The sequence below is a fragment of the Melozone crissalis genome, unplaced genomic scaffold (assembly GCF_028551555.1).
Source record: "Melozone crissalis strain CALT ecotype California unplaced genomic scaffold, PUWL_Pcris_2 ptg000012l_1, whole genome shotgun sequence".
Lineage (NCBI taxonomy): Eukaryota > Metazoa > Chordata > Aves > Passeriformes > Passerellidae > Melozone > Melozone crissalis.
In genome coordinates this window covers 11,822,905-11,842,722 of record NW_026535790.1, presented here as the reverse complement: position 1 = coordinate 11,842,722, position 19,818 = coordinate 11,822,905, and the positions used below count along the sequence as shown (strand labels likewise).

Below are 19,818 nucleotides of genomic sequence, written 5' to 3'. Positions count from 1 at the left end.
TGGGGAATTATGAACAGCCTCAGTTGGTGTGTTGCACCTGCTGTGTTCCCTCTTGGAAAATTCATGTTCAGCACACAGAAGCGTGGCACCATCAGAAACATCTGTGGCAGGTGACTGTGGGCAAAGCCGAGTGTGGAGGAATCCTTGGGATCCTGGTGGATGAGAGCTGCCAAACTGCTGTAAGCTGGAGAGGTGATCAGCACTACACCTCTGCATGTTCCTATCTCAATGCTCTTTTAATTAGGTGAGAAGGAGAGACTTAGTGAGTCAATTCTCCTGGTTTATCTCTGTTTTAAAAATCTAGCCGGGCACATGGGATCAAATAGCACATTCCCTTCAAATTAAAAAGAAATAAACGGTCTGTTTAAAAGTCCCATTACACAAATGAACCTGCTGTTGAATCCATTAAGGTGGAAGCTTTATGGGACACGGCAGCACTGTTTGGTTTCAGCAGGATTGTTTTCTTCTGCTCTTCCAATGTGATAAGAGCTGACACGGGGTTTGCACTGCCAGGAGGAAGAAGTGCGGCTGCCTGCAGTGGAGAGCTGCTTTCCTGCTGCCCTTCCCTATGGGACAGGTGCTGCCAGACTGGGGGTAAATGGTCTAACCCAGACCTGGAGAGCTCAGGTGGGACTCAAGGACATGGCCCTAATTCCCAGCCCAGCATTTGGCCTCCATGCCACAGGTGTACCCCTAAAACCTGAGCTGTACTGACAGGCGTGATAATAACAGGAACAGGGACTGGAGAGGGAGAAGTGGGGAGGTTTTTTCTCTTCAGTTGTTGAGCAGAGGAGAAAAGTGAGTATCTGTCCTGTTGAGAAGGTGCTGCAGCTGGAGTGATCCTTGTCAGTGCCGCTGTTGCCACTAAAATCTGAGTTACACTGAGTTACTTAGATAAATGAGAACAGGACAGGGATACTATCAGAGGCTGTATTGTACTCTATTGTACTAAGCACAGCCTGGAGATGTAAAAGAGACATGCAAGAATTGTGCTTTTCCAGGCTTCATTCATCTCTACAGAATCTGTAAGAAGTGTATGGGCTACCTCAGACTCACTGGGTTCAATTTAGCTGAGTTAAAATTTCCTGGAGAATGCAAGGGCTCTACATTATGTTCAGCGCTTTGAGAAAACCAGGTAGAGGTCCAGGAGACCTCTAGGATTCTGTCATTTCTGCCCCTTTCTTCTGCCTTCCCAAAAGGCTGCTTGGAGGAGCTGTAGAAGGAACATGAAGTGCCAGTGCATGTCCAGAGAGGCAAAGGAAGAATTGGGGCTGTTGAACAATCGTGTTAGAACAGGACAAAATAACAACTGATTTACAGCTTGCTTGTAACAAGGTAGGAGACCAGTTTCCTCCTGCTTTCACAGCTCTGGGAAGCTGTGCCTGCATCAGAAGAAGACCATCCTGAGAGATCTGATGCAAGAGATCCAATTCTGTAAGCACAGCTTGTTCTGAACATGCAGGGGGATGTGAAGCTCTCCAGCTCTGGGATCTAGGGGGGCACGGAGGGCATGTTCAGAGGATGTGCCTGCAGATCAAAGGTTGCTGGATACTTCTCTTCTTGCCTGTGGCTGGCTTTGTGTGTACAAAAAGGGAGATAAAGGCTTAAAAAAAAAGTTTAAGTTTCAAGACTTAGTCCTGACACTAACAGGCTAATCAGCTTGTTACATCATTTGTTTTCAGTCTTTTTGTGTCTGTGTCCTTAGAAGGGCTTGTTCCCAGTGTTTCTTGCCTTTGGCTGATGGTTGCTGGGGGTAGGTAGTAGCTGTGGCAGGCTGGGGTCTGTCAGGGCAGCAGAGTCCTCCAGCAGGAGCTGTAAAACCCAATTTATCCACGGAGACAAGGAGATCATAGAGCAGAATTTTTCCTATGACCTCTTGGTAAATAATGAATGGCAGAGCCCTACCTCTTTGGAATTGCTTAATTGAGGCTGACAACTCTTTGTTGTATTACAGGATCTGGCTTGTCAGGAGAATTTTAACTTATTTATGAATATTTCATTAACCTCTAAAGACTGGCTGTATAAAATCTAGCTCCTGCCAGGCCCGGTCCTGTTAATGCTGTGTTCAGTGCTAATGTCATCACTGCACATCCAGTACACCTTTCCTCTGAGCTGGGCCTCCGAGTTTATTGTTGGTGGCAGCAAGAACATGTTCACCAAAGGTTAAAATGCCAGGTTTGTGCTTTGGCACAAGAGTTGAGCATATGGTATTTGAGAGGGAATTGCTGTTTGTCTTTTGTTCTGTGACTGCTGCTGGCAACTGAAGGTTCCTGCAGGCATCATCCCAGAGGCTGAAATGGGCAGAGCAGTCTTGGCAGGGCCCTGTGACCTTTGGGTTTTGGCACCAGGAGAGAGATTGCTCACTTCTTATACATTAAAAGCCCATTACTTTTTGTCACAGGCTAATCTCAGGATGGGTCATTCAGCTAGAAAATATTCAGCCTGCTCTACTTAACCTGTTCTTTGGGCAGGGTTTGGGGAACAAGGCTTCTTCAAGGCTCTGCAGCTTCCTTTAAAGCAGCTGGGAGGCCGTGTCAGGAGAGATGCTGCTTTCACATGGCTGGGCCCCTTGCCCCATCCTCACATTTCCCAGCTCTGGGAGTTCAGAGAGCAGCTTCAGCAGGCAGCTCTGCTGGCCCTTGCCAAGATGTGCCAGCAAACAGTGCTCCCAGCTGTAGTGAACTGCAAAATTGCTCTGGAGCTGCAGAAGGAGAGAGAGAGCTGTTCCTAAAAGCACAGGCTGTGTGTTGTTCCATGTGAGCAAGAGAAAGAAGATTAAGTTCAAGCGCTCAGTGAAGGCTCCTTTGCTCTCTTTACTTTATTAAGCAGGATTGATTCCACTGTGTTTATGTTAGGAAACAAAGAAACAAAAGTGGATGTTGGATTCCTCTCTCCCCTTTGATCTTCCTAGGTGCTTGGTAACTGCATAGATTCTTCTCTGACTGTTTATTATGTGATGATTTTTCAACGAGAAAACTGATGGAGGGAGTGAGAGGTGGGATTACAAGCTCCTGTTTGATGAGAATTCTTGACTGAATGCTCAGGAAACTCCTGGAGGCTATATTTTTAGGAAACAAACTGTATTCAAACTCTGTACGGAGGAGGTATGACATCTTTGCAGATTTATTTGTTGCTTTGCCTGTAAATTATAGCTGCTAGAAGACTTGATTCTAGCAAAATATGCCTGTTCCTGTATGAAAGAAGTGATCTGTGTGATGCTCTTCTCAAGAGCAGACAACTCCATTGTGCCAGCACCACAGCCACACTGGGCAGGGAGGTGGCACATCCTGTCTAGCACCTTGACAGGTTCCCTAAGCAGGCTCTTATTCTGTGTTTTGTTGTTCTAACCAGGAGTAATGGGTAGGAGGTGTCAGCCAGTTAAGGCTAATTACTCCAGAGTTGCCTTCTCTCGGTGGACACCAGCTGTTTTGTTCTCCCTGGCTGGGAGGAGCTTTCGGTAGTAATTAAAGGAAACAGTCATCCACACGCCTGGTGCAAGTGGTGGAGCAAGGCTGATAACAGCAGAGAGCTCTGAGCTGAATGAACATGGAAATGAGGTGATCCTTCTTCAGAATGACCTGTTAGAGCAAAGAGAGGGTTTTGGATGTGGAGCTGTCAAAGGTGTTTTGCTGTCAAGCAGTGGCAGTGAGGTCTCAGCAGTGCCTGCGAGCGTGGGCAGGACAGGCTGAGAAGAAGCGATTCCTTGTCTGCTCCTTTCTTGGAGTGAGGGCTGAAATGTGTAATTATACTTGAATAAACTCATAGGTTTAAATTAACATCTTCAGTTCCCCTGCTCTGTGTGTCTCTTGTACAAGATGTTTGCTCTTCTTCCCCATGAACTTTCCAGGTTTGTTAATTTTGAGCTCTGAGCCAGCTTCCATCCATCTGAAATAGTAGTAGTGCTTATTTCCAGTCACATCCTGCACCCATCCCAGATTACTAAAAAGAAATAAATACAGCACCAGGGAAGGTGGGTGGGTGGGCATCTGGTGGTGTTGGGATGTGAGAAGACCCTTGAGAGGGGCAGGAGTCAAGGAGCAAAGGTGTGTTGTAGGTGTTCAAGGAAGAGTTTGTTGGATGGGCTGTGCAGGAGGAATTTGGGGCTTTGGGGCTGTGATGTGATGGTGATTCCTTCTTCACATGCTTGCAGCTGGACAGGCAGCTCAGGTTTGGGCCATTTTGGGACATATGTGGCACTGGCCTTATTTTGCAGAACAGTTTCCTGCCATACCCTGTCCTGCTGTGATTAGGTATGGAAACCACAGAGTGGCTGGTTTAAATGGGCTGGCTGTGCATTTGTCCTCTTGTTCCTTTGCAGCAGGGCTGAGCCTGTCTGGAGTTTCCCCAAGCTGTCCTGGTGCCACACAATGTGGAGGGGAGGTGTTGGAAGGCAAGCTGCAGGCTGCCTGAGCATTGGGAATCAGAGGGGAGAGAGGTGAATGCTCGTTAAGGCTCCCTTGGGGTAGATGAATTAGTTAATGACTATGCTGTGCTTTGAAAATGCAAATGCTGTGTCAGAGCTAAGTCTGATTATAATAATCAATCTTCCTTTGGAGAGGGTGCTGGGTATGAGGAAGGGGGAGAGTGATGAGACTGGGGCTGAATTTTTAGATCACAAATCTGCATTTCTCTGCTGTTCTTAAGGAACTCAGTGTTGCCTGAGAGGTCAGCAGAGCTGAGGAGGGGCAAAAGGTGGGTTTGGGGAGGAATCATCCTGGCAAGCACCAGTGGGCCTTGGCAGGCTGAAGTGAATTTTGTCATTTTGTCCCTCCTGATTGCCCTGGCTGGAAAGGGAGAGGTTGTCATCTGCTCCTGCGTGTGAGCTCCCCCTGCTAATGGGAAAGACAGAAACTGCCTCATAAGCAGGGTCCTCCAGGGATGGGGGAGAGGGGAGGGTGGCTGCTGCAGACGTCCAGCCCTGACAGCTCCTTCTCCCCCGGCACTCCGTTCGTTTGGAGCGAGCGTTCCCAGTAATTACACCTCTTAATTTAGGAGAGCGAGTGGGAGAAAGGAATATAAATTTGTGTATTAACTTTAGAGATTGGAAATAGGGCAAGTGAACCTTCTCTCTGGGAGATTATATTTGGAAATGAAATAGAATGACATTTGGTATAAACTTGAAAAATTGCTCTCTTTTTACTGCAACAGGAGGAGAAAAGCCACAGTCCAGACTGTATTGGAGAGAAGCAGAAGTCAGCATATGTCCATTTCCCAGTGTGTGTGTATCAACAATGATATATATGCATGAGTACATCTTTAGGAAAGTGTTTGCTGAGAGGTTGCTCCTAGCCCTGACTTCTCAGTGATAAAAGCACAGCAAGTTTGTTACAGATGGTGGAGCCCCTAGAGACTGGTGACTGTGATCCAGCCAGCCTCATCTTCCAAGAGAAAAAAAAAATACATATTTTTTTCTTCAGACAAGTGGGAGATGGGTACTTCCAAACCACTTTTTGTTGAATATTTAATTTTCTTTGGCTTTATTGCTTTTGTTTCACAATGGCATCAAGGTTTAATTTTCCCAAGAAAATGTACCAACTAATCCTGGGCTGCTTAGCCTGTTTCTAAATGGCAGGCAATATTTTGTTTTACAAGTACTGTCCTATTTTTTGAAGAAGAGTAAAGTTCACTAGGAAATTTGGTGAGGCTTAGTTCTCCCTCTGTGTTCTTCTCTGCAGATGTTTTGGGGGATCAGCCCTTTGGAATCCCAGTGGGAAGGGCGTATGGAAGAGGTGGTGGTGCTTTTGCTGAGCAGAATGATCTCTGAAGTGCTCAGCATGGTGTCTTGCTTTGCTGTGGTATTGCTGGACACCAAAATAAACTCACTGAGGTTTCGTGTACATTGGATTTTTGATGCCAGATTTATAAGCTTGTAGACAGCACCAAGCTTGCTGTGCTGCCTTGTGGGAAGAGGCAGAGAAGCTCCTTAGTCTCTGCCACATCCAATGGAGAGAAGCACAAATGGCACCACTGCCATGACAAGGTGCTGGTTTGCCTGTTTTCGGAGCCCAGAGCATGGGTCACACCCGGGGTCCCCTTTCTCTGTTCTTGTCTATTTTAGCATACACTCTTCCTTTCCAAGTCTGCTTGGTGTTCATCCATTTTAAATATTTATGTACTGAAATAGCTCCTTGAATTGTGTTGAGACTTGTAGTCCAACACAACCTCTCAATTCACCTTTCCACGCTGGCTCTGTGCAATTCAGTTCCCATTTATCTCTGCTGTTCAAAATCAGCTCTTTTGCTGAGGAAGGCCTTTCAAAGGATGTTGCATCAGCCCATTGTTAAATAAACCTTTAGACATTTATAATGGATTCAGCATTTCCTGCTTTTTACAGTTCCAAAAATGCTGAATGACGTGCAGACACACTTCATCAGGATAAGATTGCTGTATCAGCCCCTCACTAAAATGCACTCATTATTCAAATAATAACTGTATGTCTCCAGCATGTGTTCTGTGAAATGTGTGTACATGATGTGGGTGAGTAAACCAGCCCCCATTTTTTTCTTTTTTCAACATGCAAATCCTACTTTGTCAGTGAGTTGAAATACTTTAGATTTTCAGTCCTTTACTACCCAAAATGAGTCACCTGAACAGAGATTTGATCATTCTTCTGGGCAGTGTGTTTAAAACTTTCAGAAGTTTTTAAATGTGGTTTTTGAGGCTGAGTGATCTGACCTGTGATAAGCCTCACTCTGAAGATGGGGTGTGGACAGCAGTGGTCAGTGGGAGGCTCTGGGAAAGCTTTTCTCCATCAATGCTGGAACCTGCTGGAGTTGAGCTGAGGAACAGCAGGTCTGTGGCATTGCAGAGACTCAGGGTGCTTGCTTGGAGGGGACAAATATGGGCCACAAATGACAAATGCCAGAAACATACCAAGAAACTCAACTCTCCAAAGTTCTGTTTCTTCTAGCTGTCAGGAGATGAATTTATAATTTTGTTTTTCCTGTCATCTCATATGTCTTTAAAGAATTGCTACAGAAGAGAGAAGCCGTGAGGAACATATTTCTTTCCCTGCTGTGGGTGTTTGCTATGTCATTAACACTTGGAGGAGAACCACCTTCTTGGAATCTTGTCCAGGCAGGTTTAAAAGTAAGGCTGAAAGAAGAATGATATTTCATATAATTAAATACTAGATGAAAATGCATCCATGTTCTTCCTTCTTCTCTTTCTCCTTTGGTAAATAATGATGGCAGTACTTATTTTGGAAAAATTCTTTGCACTTCATCTTTTGGGGCACTTGCATATTTTTGACAATGGACATTTCTAAAATTAGTCTATATCCTGTATGTGTCCTGATCACTTTTTATTGACAGTAATAAAGCTGTGCTGGAATTCATGCTTAAGAATGGAAAGAGATAAAATAGTTCAGGATAAATGGGATTACTTTAGGTTGAGAACAAGGGGCACCATTATATTTTGAGAACAACACATCCTCAAAATACTAAGCACCTGTTCATGTGTTTTATTCATCCATCCAGCCCTGATATTACTCATTATTCTGCCTTATCATAAAAACCTTAGGTAGCTTTAAAAACTATTAAAATAACAAGTTGCTAATGTGTTCTGTAGGGTGGGAATAGCACTGGGGGTCTGATCCTGGCTGATATAATCCCTGAAGCTCCTGCAGATGAGGGAGGTCCTTAGGTCCCTCTTGTGCAGCTTTCAGGACAAGAAGTACAATGCTGTATTTTCACAACAATGTTCCCTGTCTGCTCTCAATGCCAGTTAAAAGATCAAGGCTGACCTGGGTCGTTTCGTGTAGAATGGGGGAATGCAGCAGTGAGCTGTAATTTGAGCAGCCCTTTTCCCCTCTCTGCTTGGTAATGACTTGTACTAGTTTAATGTATTCAAAGCAATAAAAGTTTAACTCAGCCAGTCACATAAAATTATTGATAAAAATTGGAAGAGTTTAGTCAGGAATAGTGAGTTGGTTCAAAAAGCATAAAATGCCTGATGAAAGTGGCATCTGGTGAACAAGAAACCAGGACTGGAAATTAATTTAGGAAAAGGGATGTGATGGGAATTAGGCAGAGAAAGCAGCAGGAGGGGTTTGGCTCTTCCTTTCCTTATGGTTTCTTGAGTCTGTTCTTTGGCACAGGTACTGAGGACAAGTGGACAGGAAGGGACAAACTGCCTCTGTGGTGAATTATTTCATGCTCATCACCCATTCCCAGAGCTATCCTGAGGCTGTGTCAAAGGGAATGATCTTGGAAAGCTCCTCACCTCTTGGGCTTTATCAACAGATTCCTTATTTTTCCCCATTCTCTTAATTCTTGTTTTGTCTTGCTGCTTGCACTCTATTGCCTTCAGAAAAGCAGAATTGGGTCCCAGGAGTAATCCATTCCATCTCATCTCAATTAACTGTTTTTGTCCTGGAAAAGACATTAATAACATTTTTAATATCTGAATATGTTAATGTCTTTGAGATTGGCAGTAAGGAATGTTTTCCTAATGACTGCTAGGGATGAAACCTGGAAACAACACATTTTGAATGAAGTATTTAATACCTTAATTGTTTTACTTTCTTATTTCATCAACAATTAGTGAGCTCTGAATGGCAATAATTTCCTGTGGCACAAAATTGTGTCTTGGCCTGAACCTTAAATTCTCCAGTAGTTTTAATCCTAGTTCCGGGAAGCAGGTCTGTGTCAACATCTCTCTCCTCAAGCCAGTTTCATCTGTAGTGATATCATTGTGTCCTCCTGTCCCTTCTCACCTCAGGCACATCAGATTTTCAGCCCAGAGAGTCTTGGTGCTTGCAAATTGAGAGGACATAAAAATGAGATGAAATGCCCTCACAGCCCATGTGCCCTTTCCTCCTCATTCTCTTTCAGCAGCTTATTCTTAGAAACCCAGCAGAATCTCATCCTGAGCATACCTGGCACTAAATTTGTGTATGGAGTGAGATGCTTCTCACAAGCTCACTTGTGTTCACTCTCCCATCTCCTTTTCCTGTCACACACTCTGTTTTTTCTGTGCAGCCACCACAAGAGCCCCCAGATCCCAAGAGCAGATTCCTCACCCATCTCTGTGGAATGTGCCCCTTGTCCCCCGAGAAGGTGACGGTGATTTATCTGTGTAGGTGAGCAGGTGGGCTTGAGGCTCTTGAACCCTGTTAGCTAGTGATAAATAACTGACCAGCCCTTCCATCTTCAAGTGCTGCCCTCACTCAGCCCAGAAAACATCCTCAAACTCCTAAGAGCAAACACATCCAGACTTCAGCAGACATGGGAAACAGGAGGCATAATGAGTGTTTTCCTGCTAGAAGTAGGTTGGAATTGAAGCCTACTCCTCATCCCAGTACCTTTTATTCACATTCCTGGAATTATCTGGTGTGCTTGCTTTATCCCCAGCCATCTGTGATGGGCTGAGCTGGGAGAGATAAGCTCAGTAATCAGAAAATTGAGGGAAGCATTTCTGGCTGTGATAATCTTATCAGGCAGCTAATATGCATTAACATTTGTACAGCCTGATGGTGCAGGTGGGCCTTTGCTTATTTTTTATTCCTAGATGTTTCTTGACAGGCAGGGGGAGAATGCAGGGCTTTTTGGGGTGTCAGGGGGAATTAGCTTAAACCATTTTTTGGTGCTTTCTTCTGCTCTGTTCCTTTGGTGTCAGAAGGGGGTGGGAGCATATTCCAACCATCTATTAACTGCTCTTTCCTGCCAACAGCACTGCCATGCTCTGCCTGTCTTTTCTGTTAAGTATGAAAGGGCAGAGAGGCAGCATGTCAGAACTTCAGTTCTGTCTAAGCAATATGACTGCCCATGACAAGATGCTCTTTTTCTCTTGTGAAATTGGAGAGTTTCTGCAAAAAGCTTGCAGAAGTTTGCCCTTGCAATGTGATTTTGCTCTACAAGTCTAATCTATTCTGTTGCGGGGAATGGTGTATTAATGGATTATTCCCCTGATGCTGAGAGCTGAACTCTCTGTGGTCATAAGTTTTGCATTTATAATTAAAGCTGGATTGCTTATTTTTTCCTCCTGGGTGAAAAAATATCATTTCCGTCAACAGATTTATTAGGGGAATTAGTCGACAGGTGGTGAAAAGACAGATGACAAAAGGAAGTCCAGAATCTGAAGGATGAGTGTGTGAAGAAGGTCTAAGCTGGGAGTAGGTGTTGGAGCAGAAGTTTGAGTATCCTCTAGGTAGTTTGTCTCTGCTTGCACTTCATAATAAATCATTTTCTGAGGGGTTTAGAAAGAGGTAACATATGGAGTTTATCAATCTGTGCGTTGTCATGAACTCTGAATTAAGGATCCAGACTGCTACAAGTCAGGGAGCCTGGGAATTGTAGAGTCTGGGTAAGAAGTTCTCATGTCTGTAGAGTTTTGAAATACTTTCTTGTGAGTTCCTACCCAAACAAAGCCAGAGGCAGAAAATATTCTTAATTGTTTGTTTGTTCAGCCAGAGCTACCTGAGCAGCTAGAGCTAGAGGTGTATATTGGAAAGTGCTGGAAATATTCCCCAGTCTTTTGGATTCAATGTATGTGTCTCAGAGCTGTTGTGGACAAGACAGTGTAATCCTGTGGTTCATTTCTTCTGGGGGAGGAATTGAGTGAGGTTGAACTATCAATGCTGAACCTCAGGTCCCAGTGAGCTCCTAATGCCACACAGAGGCTTCTGCAGGCCATTATCCATGGGGGAAAATAGGGGAAATACCTGAAAGAGAAGCAGCAGCTTTGCTAGTAACATTCCATTTTCTGTGTCTCATCTGTTGTGGAGAAAATGTCAGGAAAGGGAAAAGGAATTGCAAAGGGAAGGAGAGTTCTGTGAGGTTTTCACATTCAACACGAGAGAAGTTGTGCTTCACCTCTGTATCACGAGAAGTCTGCCCTGTGCAGAACCTCATGATTTCCCGTTCCCTTTGCTGTTGGTGTGTGTCCTTAGCAGTGCTGCAGGAACTAATGCCTTTTGTCTCCTGCAGCTGGAGGTGGAGATGAAGATCCTGAAGTCTCAGCAGTGCACGGCTGAGCAGAGCACTGTCATCACCAAGGAGGAGGTGGACACGCTCAGGTAGGCAAGGCAAGGGGAAGGCTGAGCTGATTCCTCTCTTTTTGGTGGAACTAATGAGAAGGGAAATGCCTGGTGTAGTTCCACTGCCTGCTGTGGTTTTTGTCATCACCTGGTGGAGCAGCAGGTACAGGAACTCACCATGCCATAGTGCATGAATTTTATGTGTATAGACTGCCTGTGTCCATAGGCAATCTATACACATAAAATTCATGCACTAAAGCATGGAGAGCTTTAGTGTTCAGGCAGTGGGGTGATGATCAGAACATATTTTCCTTGTGTTCCTGAAGTAGGATGTTCTTTTTCTGAGCACCAGTTTTACTTTCTCACCAGCTTATATGGATGTGAGAACCCCATTCTGCATTAGCAGAAACACTCAGCTCATGATCTGTCCTGCATTTAGATACTTTACAAGCTTTGCTGTCTTTTGGGAGGCTTCAGGCTCTTTTCTTCTGATGTTTGGGGTCTTTTGCTGTCAGTTAATTCACAAGCCTGGCTCCTGCATCACTGTTCCCCCTCCTGACTGATTTCCTGTGGAAATAGCATTGCTGTTTATTGTTATTTTGACCAAATCTTGACTGTAAATACAGGATCTGTTGGCATGTGTGTGAAGAGGTTTAGAATCCAGCTTTTGTGCTGCTGATGCCTGTGTAGCACTGGAGATAAAAGAGGGATGTTTCCCCTTGTGCATTGCTGGAGATGGCAGAGGGGTACCTGTTGTGATTCAGTGAAAGAGAAGTTACAAAACAGCATTTCAGCAGAGGATACATGAGCATGTACAAAAGCTACAGTGAAGCTAAACAACCTTTCCATGTATTTATTAAAGCTTTTATAGCTTCCATTGCAAAGCAGGTGACACAATAAATACCGAACACAAAAAAGTTCATCTGTTTCTGAATGTTTAATAAAGTTCCTTTTATTTAAGGTGGGCAAATCAGGTCCTCACAAGTACTCCTCCTGAGTATTTTATTCTCAGCTGATGTAAGACTTTGGCTGGACTTTCACTTCTTAATTCTTTTATATTTTCAGCTCCATCACAATAAAGTGTGACTGCCTCAGAGGACTGAAAGCAAGGTTTTGCAGCAAGCAGAATTTGCAGAAAGCAGAAATTACTGGCCTGTATGTTATGATTTTGCTCTTGTGCTTTGCCTCTGGAGCTTGTTTTATGGCTTTGAAAGCCCAGTTCCATAGCAGGAGGGAGGTGCTTGAAAATAATACATGTTCAGCTAAGCTATTCCAGTACATTTTAGGGTTGTACACCTAATATTGGGGACTTGCTCCTATAGTTCCCTCAAGGTGCTGTAATAGTTCTGGAGGCCCGAGGCATACATCTCCTTTTTTTATTCTATCATATGTTTGAGTTCTGCTAAAGGAGAGAATGCTATGACTTCCCTTTTTCAGGGAGATAAACCTGTCTTCATCAACTTTTGCCTTTTGTGGGTTTTTTTTAGCTCATTCAGGCTTTTCCTGTGCTAAGGCACACTGGACCCTGTGAAACCTGAGGTTTACACTGCTGCAGGAGTATTCAGCACCTCCTTGGCAACATTAAACCTGTCAGTCCTGATTAATAATGTGCCTGTGTATCAGTAAAGCCAGCAGCCTGTCTGCTGTCTTCTGGGACCTGCAGGTTTGCAGAGTTTTTCTACAGTGCCTCCCCAGTCTCTCTCTCCCTGGTTGGTGTTTCTGCAGCACCCTTTCATCTGGGAGATATTCAGGCTCTTTATTTTCCCCTCCAAGACTCATTATTTGGTGTTTAGCCTCCCTTAACAGCATTTACTGACTGCTACCTGAGCAGCTTCAGGGACAGTGTGTGTAGGGGAAAGCAGCTGGACTGCCACAGAGTCCAGACCACACCATAGTGGGACAGGCTCATGGCAGTGGGGATGGAGATGTCTGGCTCTGCCCTGAATGAAAATCTATTTCCTGGGCAGGGATGAGTGGAGCTCACAAAAACCTGCTTGTTGTGGGATTGTGATGTTTGATTCAGCTCAACAGTAGCCCTAAAGCTCCTGGTTCTCCCTCTTTGTTTTTAAGGAATTTCTTTGATTTCTAATCTCACTCTCTCCTCCTTCCATGAAATGGTGTCAAACCTCTCAGGCAATGTCCCAAACCCAGGCCAGTTCCCAGTGGGGTGGTTGATGGTGCAGAGCTGTTTTCCAATGATGGGCCATACCCTGAAGGCTGTTTCAGCAGAGGCCAAGCTTCTGCAGTTGTTTCACGTTGATATTTTGGTTTTTCATCTGTCTTGCTCCTGAAGCTGTGGGTGCATAGCAGCCACAGTTCCACGTTCTAATTCCAGACTGGCTTTTCCTGTCATTTTTTACGGAATCATTTTGGTCTTGTGGCTGATTTAAATACTTGTCCCAGGCCCTGATGCTGGTTATTTAGTTACAGAGCTGTTCCACAAAGCTTGGATTTGTTCGATTTTGATCACCCTTTTCACTGCTCAGCTCTAACAGTAAATGCCTTGGTGCAAGGCATTTTCTTTCAGCTGAAGCTTTCTTTGCTGGAGCACTGCAAGCCAGTCCCTGCTCCTTTCTCCTTACTGTTGGCTTCTATTACTGCTTCAGACATCTCCTTGCACTCACAGGCACTCCACATCTGAGTGGAGAGAAATCTCAGAATTGACTCCATAAAGATTTTTTTCTTGTGTTTCTAGACTTAAGCAGTCAATGAATATGGTTGGACTTTATTTTGCATTTTCTGAGCATTGTTCAAGAAACTGGGCCAAGTTCTTTCTTCACAGAAGAGGCTCCTTCTCAAAGGAGCGCAGAATAAATCGCTGTATTCTCCCAGCCCTTTGGAGCTCAGGAAGAATGTGCTGTGATCCACATCAGAACACTCCTTGTGGCTCAGCTGGATGTGTCCTCTCCATACAGCAGCAGTGAACTGGGTGGGTGTGATTAAAGAACAGAAAGGGTTTGGAGGAGAGCAGGGATCAGAATGGGAAGGGATTCGGTCTGCTGTGCTCATCCTCCTCCTGTGACCCTCAACAGCACCAGTTCAGTCAATTTTCTGTACCTGCTAAGGAGAACAACACAAACTCCACTGTCACTCCTTCCTTCTACACAGCACTGCCAGAAACTAATTCTGGGAGAAAACATGGGGAAGAGCACAAACTTCCAAACTGGAAAGTGAGGAAAGAAATGCCACAGTTTATGAGGGAGTTATTTCCATCTCTGTAGTTTGTTGTAGTCTTTGAAATCCTGTAACCTACAGGATGGCCTGTCAGCTGCTCTGGGCTGAGCCCAGCCTCCCCTGTTAGCTGCTGTCACGAAGGAATATGAAAAATAGCAGCCAGCAAGAGGAGTGTGCAGAACAGAAATGGACTGTAGAGCCTCCAGGCATTTCCATATAGGCCCCATGGCTAGGAGCTCATTTCTGAAAACAAAAGCAGGGGAGACATAAAGGAGGAAAAAAAAATCCATATTAATCCTTTGAATCTGTATTTACCTCCTGTGAGTGAACGAGAGCTTTTAAGAAAAATACCTTTTGTCTCATTTTTCTTTAGTATGGAAAGTAAATATTCAAGCCAGAAACTTGAAAGACTTTATCAGTTTTTCCTCCTTCTCTTGAGAACAAAGTGCTATTTCGTCAGACCTTTTATAACTTTAAATGTGAAACTCTCTCCCAGCACCATCGTTTCTGGAGAGACAATAAAAGCAGTACTAATGCTGTCATTTCTCACACTTTTTGCTGCTCCCTCTGAAATAATATTTGTTTATATTCTGCAGATCCTATGAAAAGAAACAGTGGTCAACCCATTGAGTTCCTGCTCTGTAGAGTACAGCATTTGGGCATTAGCACCTTTTAGAGGGAAGGTGATAACTGTGCAGAAACTGGTATTTCAGAATCTATAAATAAAAGGAATATATTTAAAAAGAACTTCGCTGAAGACTTAAGTGGCAACAGCTGAAGGACCTTTTCATCTGGAACAAATCTGAACTTTTTCTTTCTGCTGTCAAGCTGCAACCCCAGTAAATCCTGAATGTTTTCTGTGGATTTAGTGACTGGGTAGAGTTACAGTAATTCAAAAGAAATTCATGTCCTTGCCAATGCCCATTAGTCACACTTGCTGAAATTCTGTCTGCTCTGCTCCTAACACCATCTCAATGCCATCTGGATCCCTTAATAGCATCTTCCCAACACATACGTTTTGTGCTCCATTCAGTATTTTCCTGTTCTGCAGTGGCTTTTCCACATGGCCTTGTCCCCTTGGCAGATGGGGGCTCTGTGAGACGTGTCCTCATTGGTGATCTCCACAGGCAGCCACATAACACAGCTGAGAACATTAAAAACCAATAAAACCAGGATAAAATGGTGATGGCAGGGGGAGTTTCCACTGGTTAATTCCACTGAAAAGCTCTGGATTCAGAGAGACTTTTTGGAGTGCCTGGCTGCTGTTGAAAATCCAACAGACTGCCCCAATTTTTCCTTTCTGAGGTAGGAGCAGCCTTGTCTCACGATCTCAGGTTTTCAGACAGACTGAACACACACAGTGGGATGTCTCCTGATTCTCACAAGTGTCATTTTAGGAGACCTGAGGCTGTAGGTGGGGTTTTTTTTCCTCCTTCTCCCTTCTGATTTGAGATAATGAAACAGGCAGTAAAGGCAATATAAAGCTCAGTTTTTAAAAGAGGGAAAATCCATGAGGCTGAGCAAATGCCAATGAATCTGTATTCTTGAACTAAATTTGATCTTGTGAAAGGTTGTGGAGGTGGCATCAATTTACCTTATGCCTGTGGAGCCTTCAACTCTTGGTTGAGCTGTCTGATACAGGAAAATCTTCTAGACAGGTGAAGAGATCTTTGCCAGAGATTAAATATTTTCCTGTTTTCAAACCACTGTATGGAGAAGTTCATGAATTTTTCAGAAATTAATTCAAATAGTTTCTTCCTGTATCATGAAACTTGACAGTGGTGTTGGTATTTCAGAAAATAATTGATGTTCTTCCTTCTTTGTGGCACAGGGCTGGTTTTAGAATATACACCAGCTTTTAAGGCCAGGTTGGATGGGGCTTGGAGGAATCTGGTTTAGTGGAAAGCGTCCCTGCCCGTGGTGGGGAGGCTGGAACTGAATGATCTTTAAGGTCCCTTTTAACCATTCTGGGCCAAAAATTGAGCTGGTAGATGATTGTGCTGTACCCAGGTGTTTCTGAACCCTGCTTTTCATGGTGCTCACACGGATTTGTCTTGGGTTGTTCTCCCTACCTGCAGGTAACTCCAATATGTAACAAGTGGAGGATTGCAAACTGGTGATAAAATAGCGTCACCTCTCTTGTGCAGGTGTTCCTGGAGGGAAAAGGTTCAAGCAGTGTGCACCAAGGCTGCCTTTGTGGCTGCTGGTGTATCCCAAAGCAGTGCACAACCATCCCTGTATGTGAACTTCATGAAAAAAATCCATAAATGAAAAAAAATCCAAGTGCCAAGCCAGTAAATATTTTTCAATATTTGACTTCCATATTTTAACCACCAGCTGCAAATGCTTTGCTGTGTTTATATATAGATAGGATTTCCCTTGCTTCTCTCTCTTTGCCATTGGGAAGTGTTTCCCGGGGGGCTGGGAAGCAAAGCTGGAATAGCACAAACTGTTTGCTAATGGCTCTGAATGCTTTCCCACTGGAGATCCAGGACACTTAACAGTGTTAAAAATAAGATAGGAGAGGGATAAATGGTGAAAGCACTAGTCAGTCCCAAAATCCTCTTGGCACAAAGGTTGCAGCAATGTTCTTTTTCCTCAGTGCAGAGGAAGCAGCAGGTTTTGTCTCTGAAGGAGAGCCAAGGAGTGCCCATGGTTCAATGCCCAGAGCATGGGACAAGCCCTACAGCCCTATATTGTGCCAGGAAAGGAGGATGCCCCCAAAGCTGGGACACTGGGAAGAAGCAGACACCTGGGGGATGAGCCCAAGGCCATGCTCATGCTGTGACCCCCAGCTCCTGTGCCTGTTGCAGGTGGTTCTGGAGAAGAGAATACTCCAAGATGACCTTATTGTGGCCTTTTGGTACCTTAAGGGGCTGCAAGAGAGTTGAAGAGGGACTTCTGACATGGCATGCAGCAGTAGCACAAGGAGAAATGGCTTCAAACTGACACAGCCAGGGCTAGAAGGGAAATTGGGAAGAAATTCTCCCCTGTGAGGATGGGCAGAGGGCTGCCCAGAGAAGCTGAGGCTGCCCCATTCCTGGAAGAGTCCAAGGTTGGATGGGGCTTGGAGCAACCTGGGGTAGGGCAAGGTGTGCCTGCCATGGCAGAGTGGGGAACTAAATGGTTTTTACTGTCCCTTCCACCACAAACCAGGATTTCAGGATTCTGTGAGATCTGCTGCCTGACTGGGAGTGCCCCGGGCTTTAAATCGCCGTGTGCTCAGCAGCGAGGGACAAAGGGCACAAACAGATTATTGAATCCTAAAATTGCAGGTGAAATAGCACAAAAATGTAATGGCTTGAATCTACCCTCATTACAGCTGTGTCTTAGGTCCTTGGGAAGAGTTTTCTGGCTGCTGCTGTGAGTGATTTTCAAAGGGCAACTGAGAGGCCTGATCTTAAACCTCCCCACCGAGACAAGTTCTGCAGGCAGATAAAGGCAGCATCAGAGTATTTGTGAGGCTGGAGGGGGAGAAATTTGTTCCCAATTAAAATTCAGCATGTCAAGGATGGAGAAAGCACTGATGAGAGTCCTGTGTCTGGCTCTGACCTTTCAGGAGCTGTTGCACTGTTGTTCCTCAGAGAAGAGTGTTGCTCTCCTCGTGGCCTGGTCTGCAATCCATTTAGAAATGCATCGTTAAAAGCATTAATTCCACTTTGAATTTCCATTTTTCCTGACCTTTTCAGTCTCCTGCTGCAGCATCCTCCTTCCCCACTAGCTTGGTGTCTCTTTTGAAAGTTATTGATGATATTTTTTAATGGCCTGGACAGTGCTAAAGCTGTTCCTCGGCATTTTAGAGGCTTCCAAGAGCAGAAAAAATTGAGGCTTTCTAATATTTGAAAATTGCCAGCAGGGGTCAGGCTTACAAATAATTTAGGCAATCCAAGCTGCATATTTATAAAGGAGACGTTTCTGTGCTGAACATGATGTAGATCAACCTGCTTCTATGGAAAAGTTTGGAACTGTTGCCAAATGAATTGGAGAGATTACTTCTTCCTCATACCTGAAATTGCTGTTGCATAATTTTGGGATATTGGCAGATGGTTGCATACTTTATTATATGGTGCAAGGATTTTCAGCTTAATTTAGATAATTTAAAAGTATTAAGCCAGTTAATTAATTTTTAAGAATATTCTGAGAAAAGGCTCCTGAGAAAATTGAATCCAAAGACCAGTGTTGTTCTGTATTAGTTGCACAATTAATCCCAAGAAGTTAATATGTCGAATGGGAGAGTCTTGAAGGAGCATCAGGATTTTGTTCTCTGTACTTAAATGCAAGCAAAACTTTTGTATCCAATTTTTTATACGCATATCTTCTGCCTAACAACTTTGATAGAGTTCTCTGAAGGATTCACCAGCCATTTGTCTAAGGCTGGTATGGTTGATCTAATGTATTTGACCTTTCAAAAAGCTTTGAGCCAAAGGTGATAACAAAACTCTGATGGAATAAAAAAGGAGATTCTTTGTTGGATTGATAAGAATATCAAAACCCTGGAAGTCTGGCTGTCCCAGTGTATTGTCTGTGGGGGTGACCAGTGGTGGGTGCCCATGTGAACAGGACAGAACATCTGGGTACCTTGCCAGGAGGCTCTCCTGGATTCCCTGTGCCCTGTCTCCAGGATTTCCTGAGCCACAGATAAGGCAAGATATTTTTTACTTTGTAAAACTTCATGCATTTTTCTTCTGTTAATTTGCTTATGTAATGCAAAGTTAAAATATGGAAAATCAAAGAATAAATGTTTTCACAATGCTGAGGGTTTTTCCACTAGGTCCTAGAATCGTTTTGATTGGGAATTGGGAACTTGTCCAATACAGAAAAGGGGTTTGTCAGTAGTGAAGTGGCAGAGTTTGAGATAATATGAAATTTTTCAGCTTATCAGAGCATTCAGAATTTCAGAAGAAATCTCAGGATGCTGCTTGAGATGGGAGATGAAGTTGCATGTCAATAATTGCCAAACCCATGCACATAAGAGAAAACACCCTTACTTTTACTCCCACAACAGAGAGCTCTAAATGAGCTGTTGTCATTCAAGTAAGAGATCTGACATTATTGTGAAGAGCTTTCTGAAAATATCAGGTAAGTGCTCCATAGTTAAAAATACAAATAGAATACTAGAAGCTGATGGAAAGAAAGTTGAGAATAAAGCAGAAATCCTCATTGAATCACTGAATATGTCTGAGTAGCTCTTTGTAGTTCCAGCTTATTTCATGTCAAAAACTTCTTATATAAAACTTGAAGGAACAAGGAAGAAAAATAGAAATATGGAAAATCCTTGGTGTGAAGGAAGACTAAACTGAGATTCTTCAGGAAATAATAGAGGAGGTCTGTACTGTGGTGTGGAGAGAGAAGTGTGGTACAATTATTCACAACTTTTCATTGCAGAACTAATGGGCACTCAGTGAAATAATCACATGTGAAGTATAAAACAAACCGAACTAATTTTTCATACAGCACATAATTAAATTGTGGAACTTACTGCCAAGGAGTATTGTGAAGGCCAAAAGTATAAATCAGATCAAAAAGAGATTTGATGCCTCATGGAGGTTTTAGCTGCTGGTGGTTATTAAACATGATGGTCTAGACTCAGTCTGTGGTTCAGAAGGTATCCAAGCTGAACTTGTTTTATATTCAAATTGTGTATTTTTAATATACTTTTACAAATT

At 43.8% G+C, this 19,818-nt stretch overlaps 1 protein-coding gene across 2 annotated transcripts in view; it reads left to right on the top strand.

The window, feature by feature from the left end:
• The window catches only part of MAD1L1 (mitotic arrest deficient 1 like 1), a 347,760-nt gene that overhangs the window by 174,550 nt on the left and 153,392 nt on the right, over nt 1-19,818 (top strand). For both annotated transcript variants that reach the window (XM_054270764.1, XM_054270763.1), the window contains one exon: nt 10,929-11,017. In XM_054270764.1, coding sequence (XP_054126739.1) covers nt 10,929-11,017 — 89 coding nt within the window. The remainder of the gene's footprint in view (nt 1-10,928; nt 11,018-19,818) is intronic.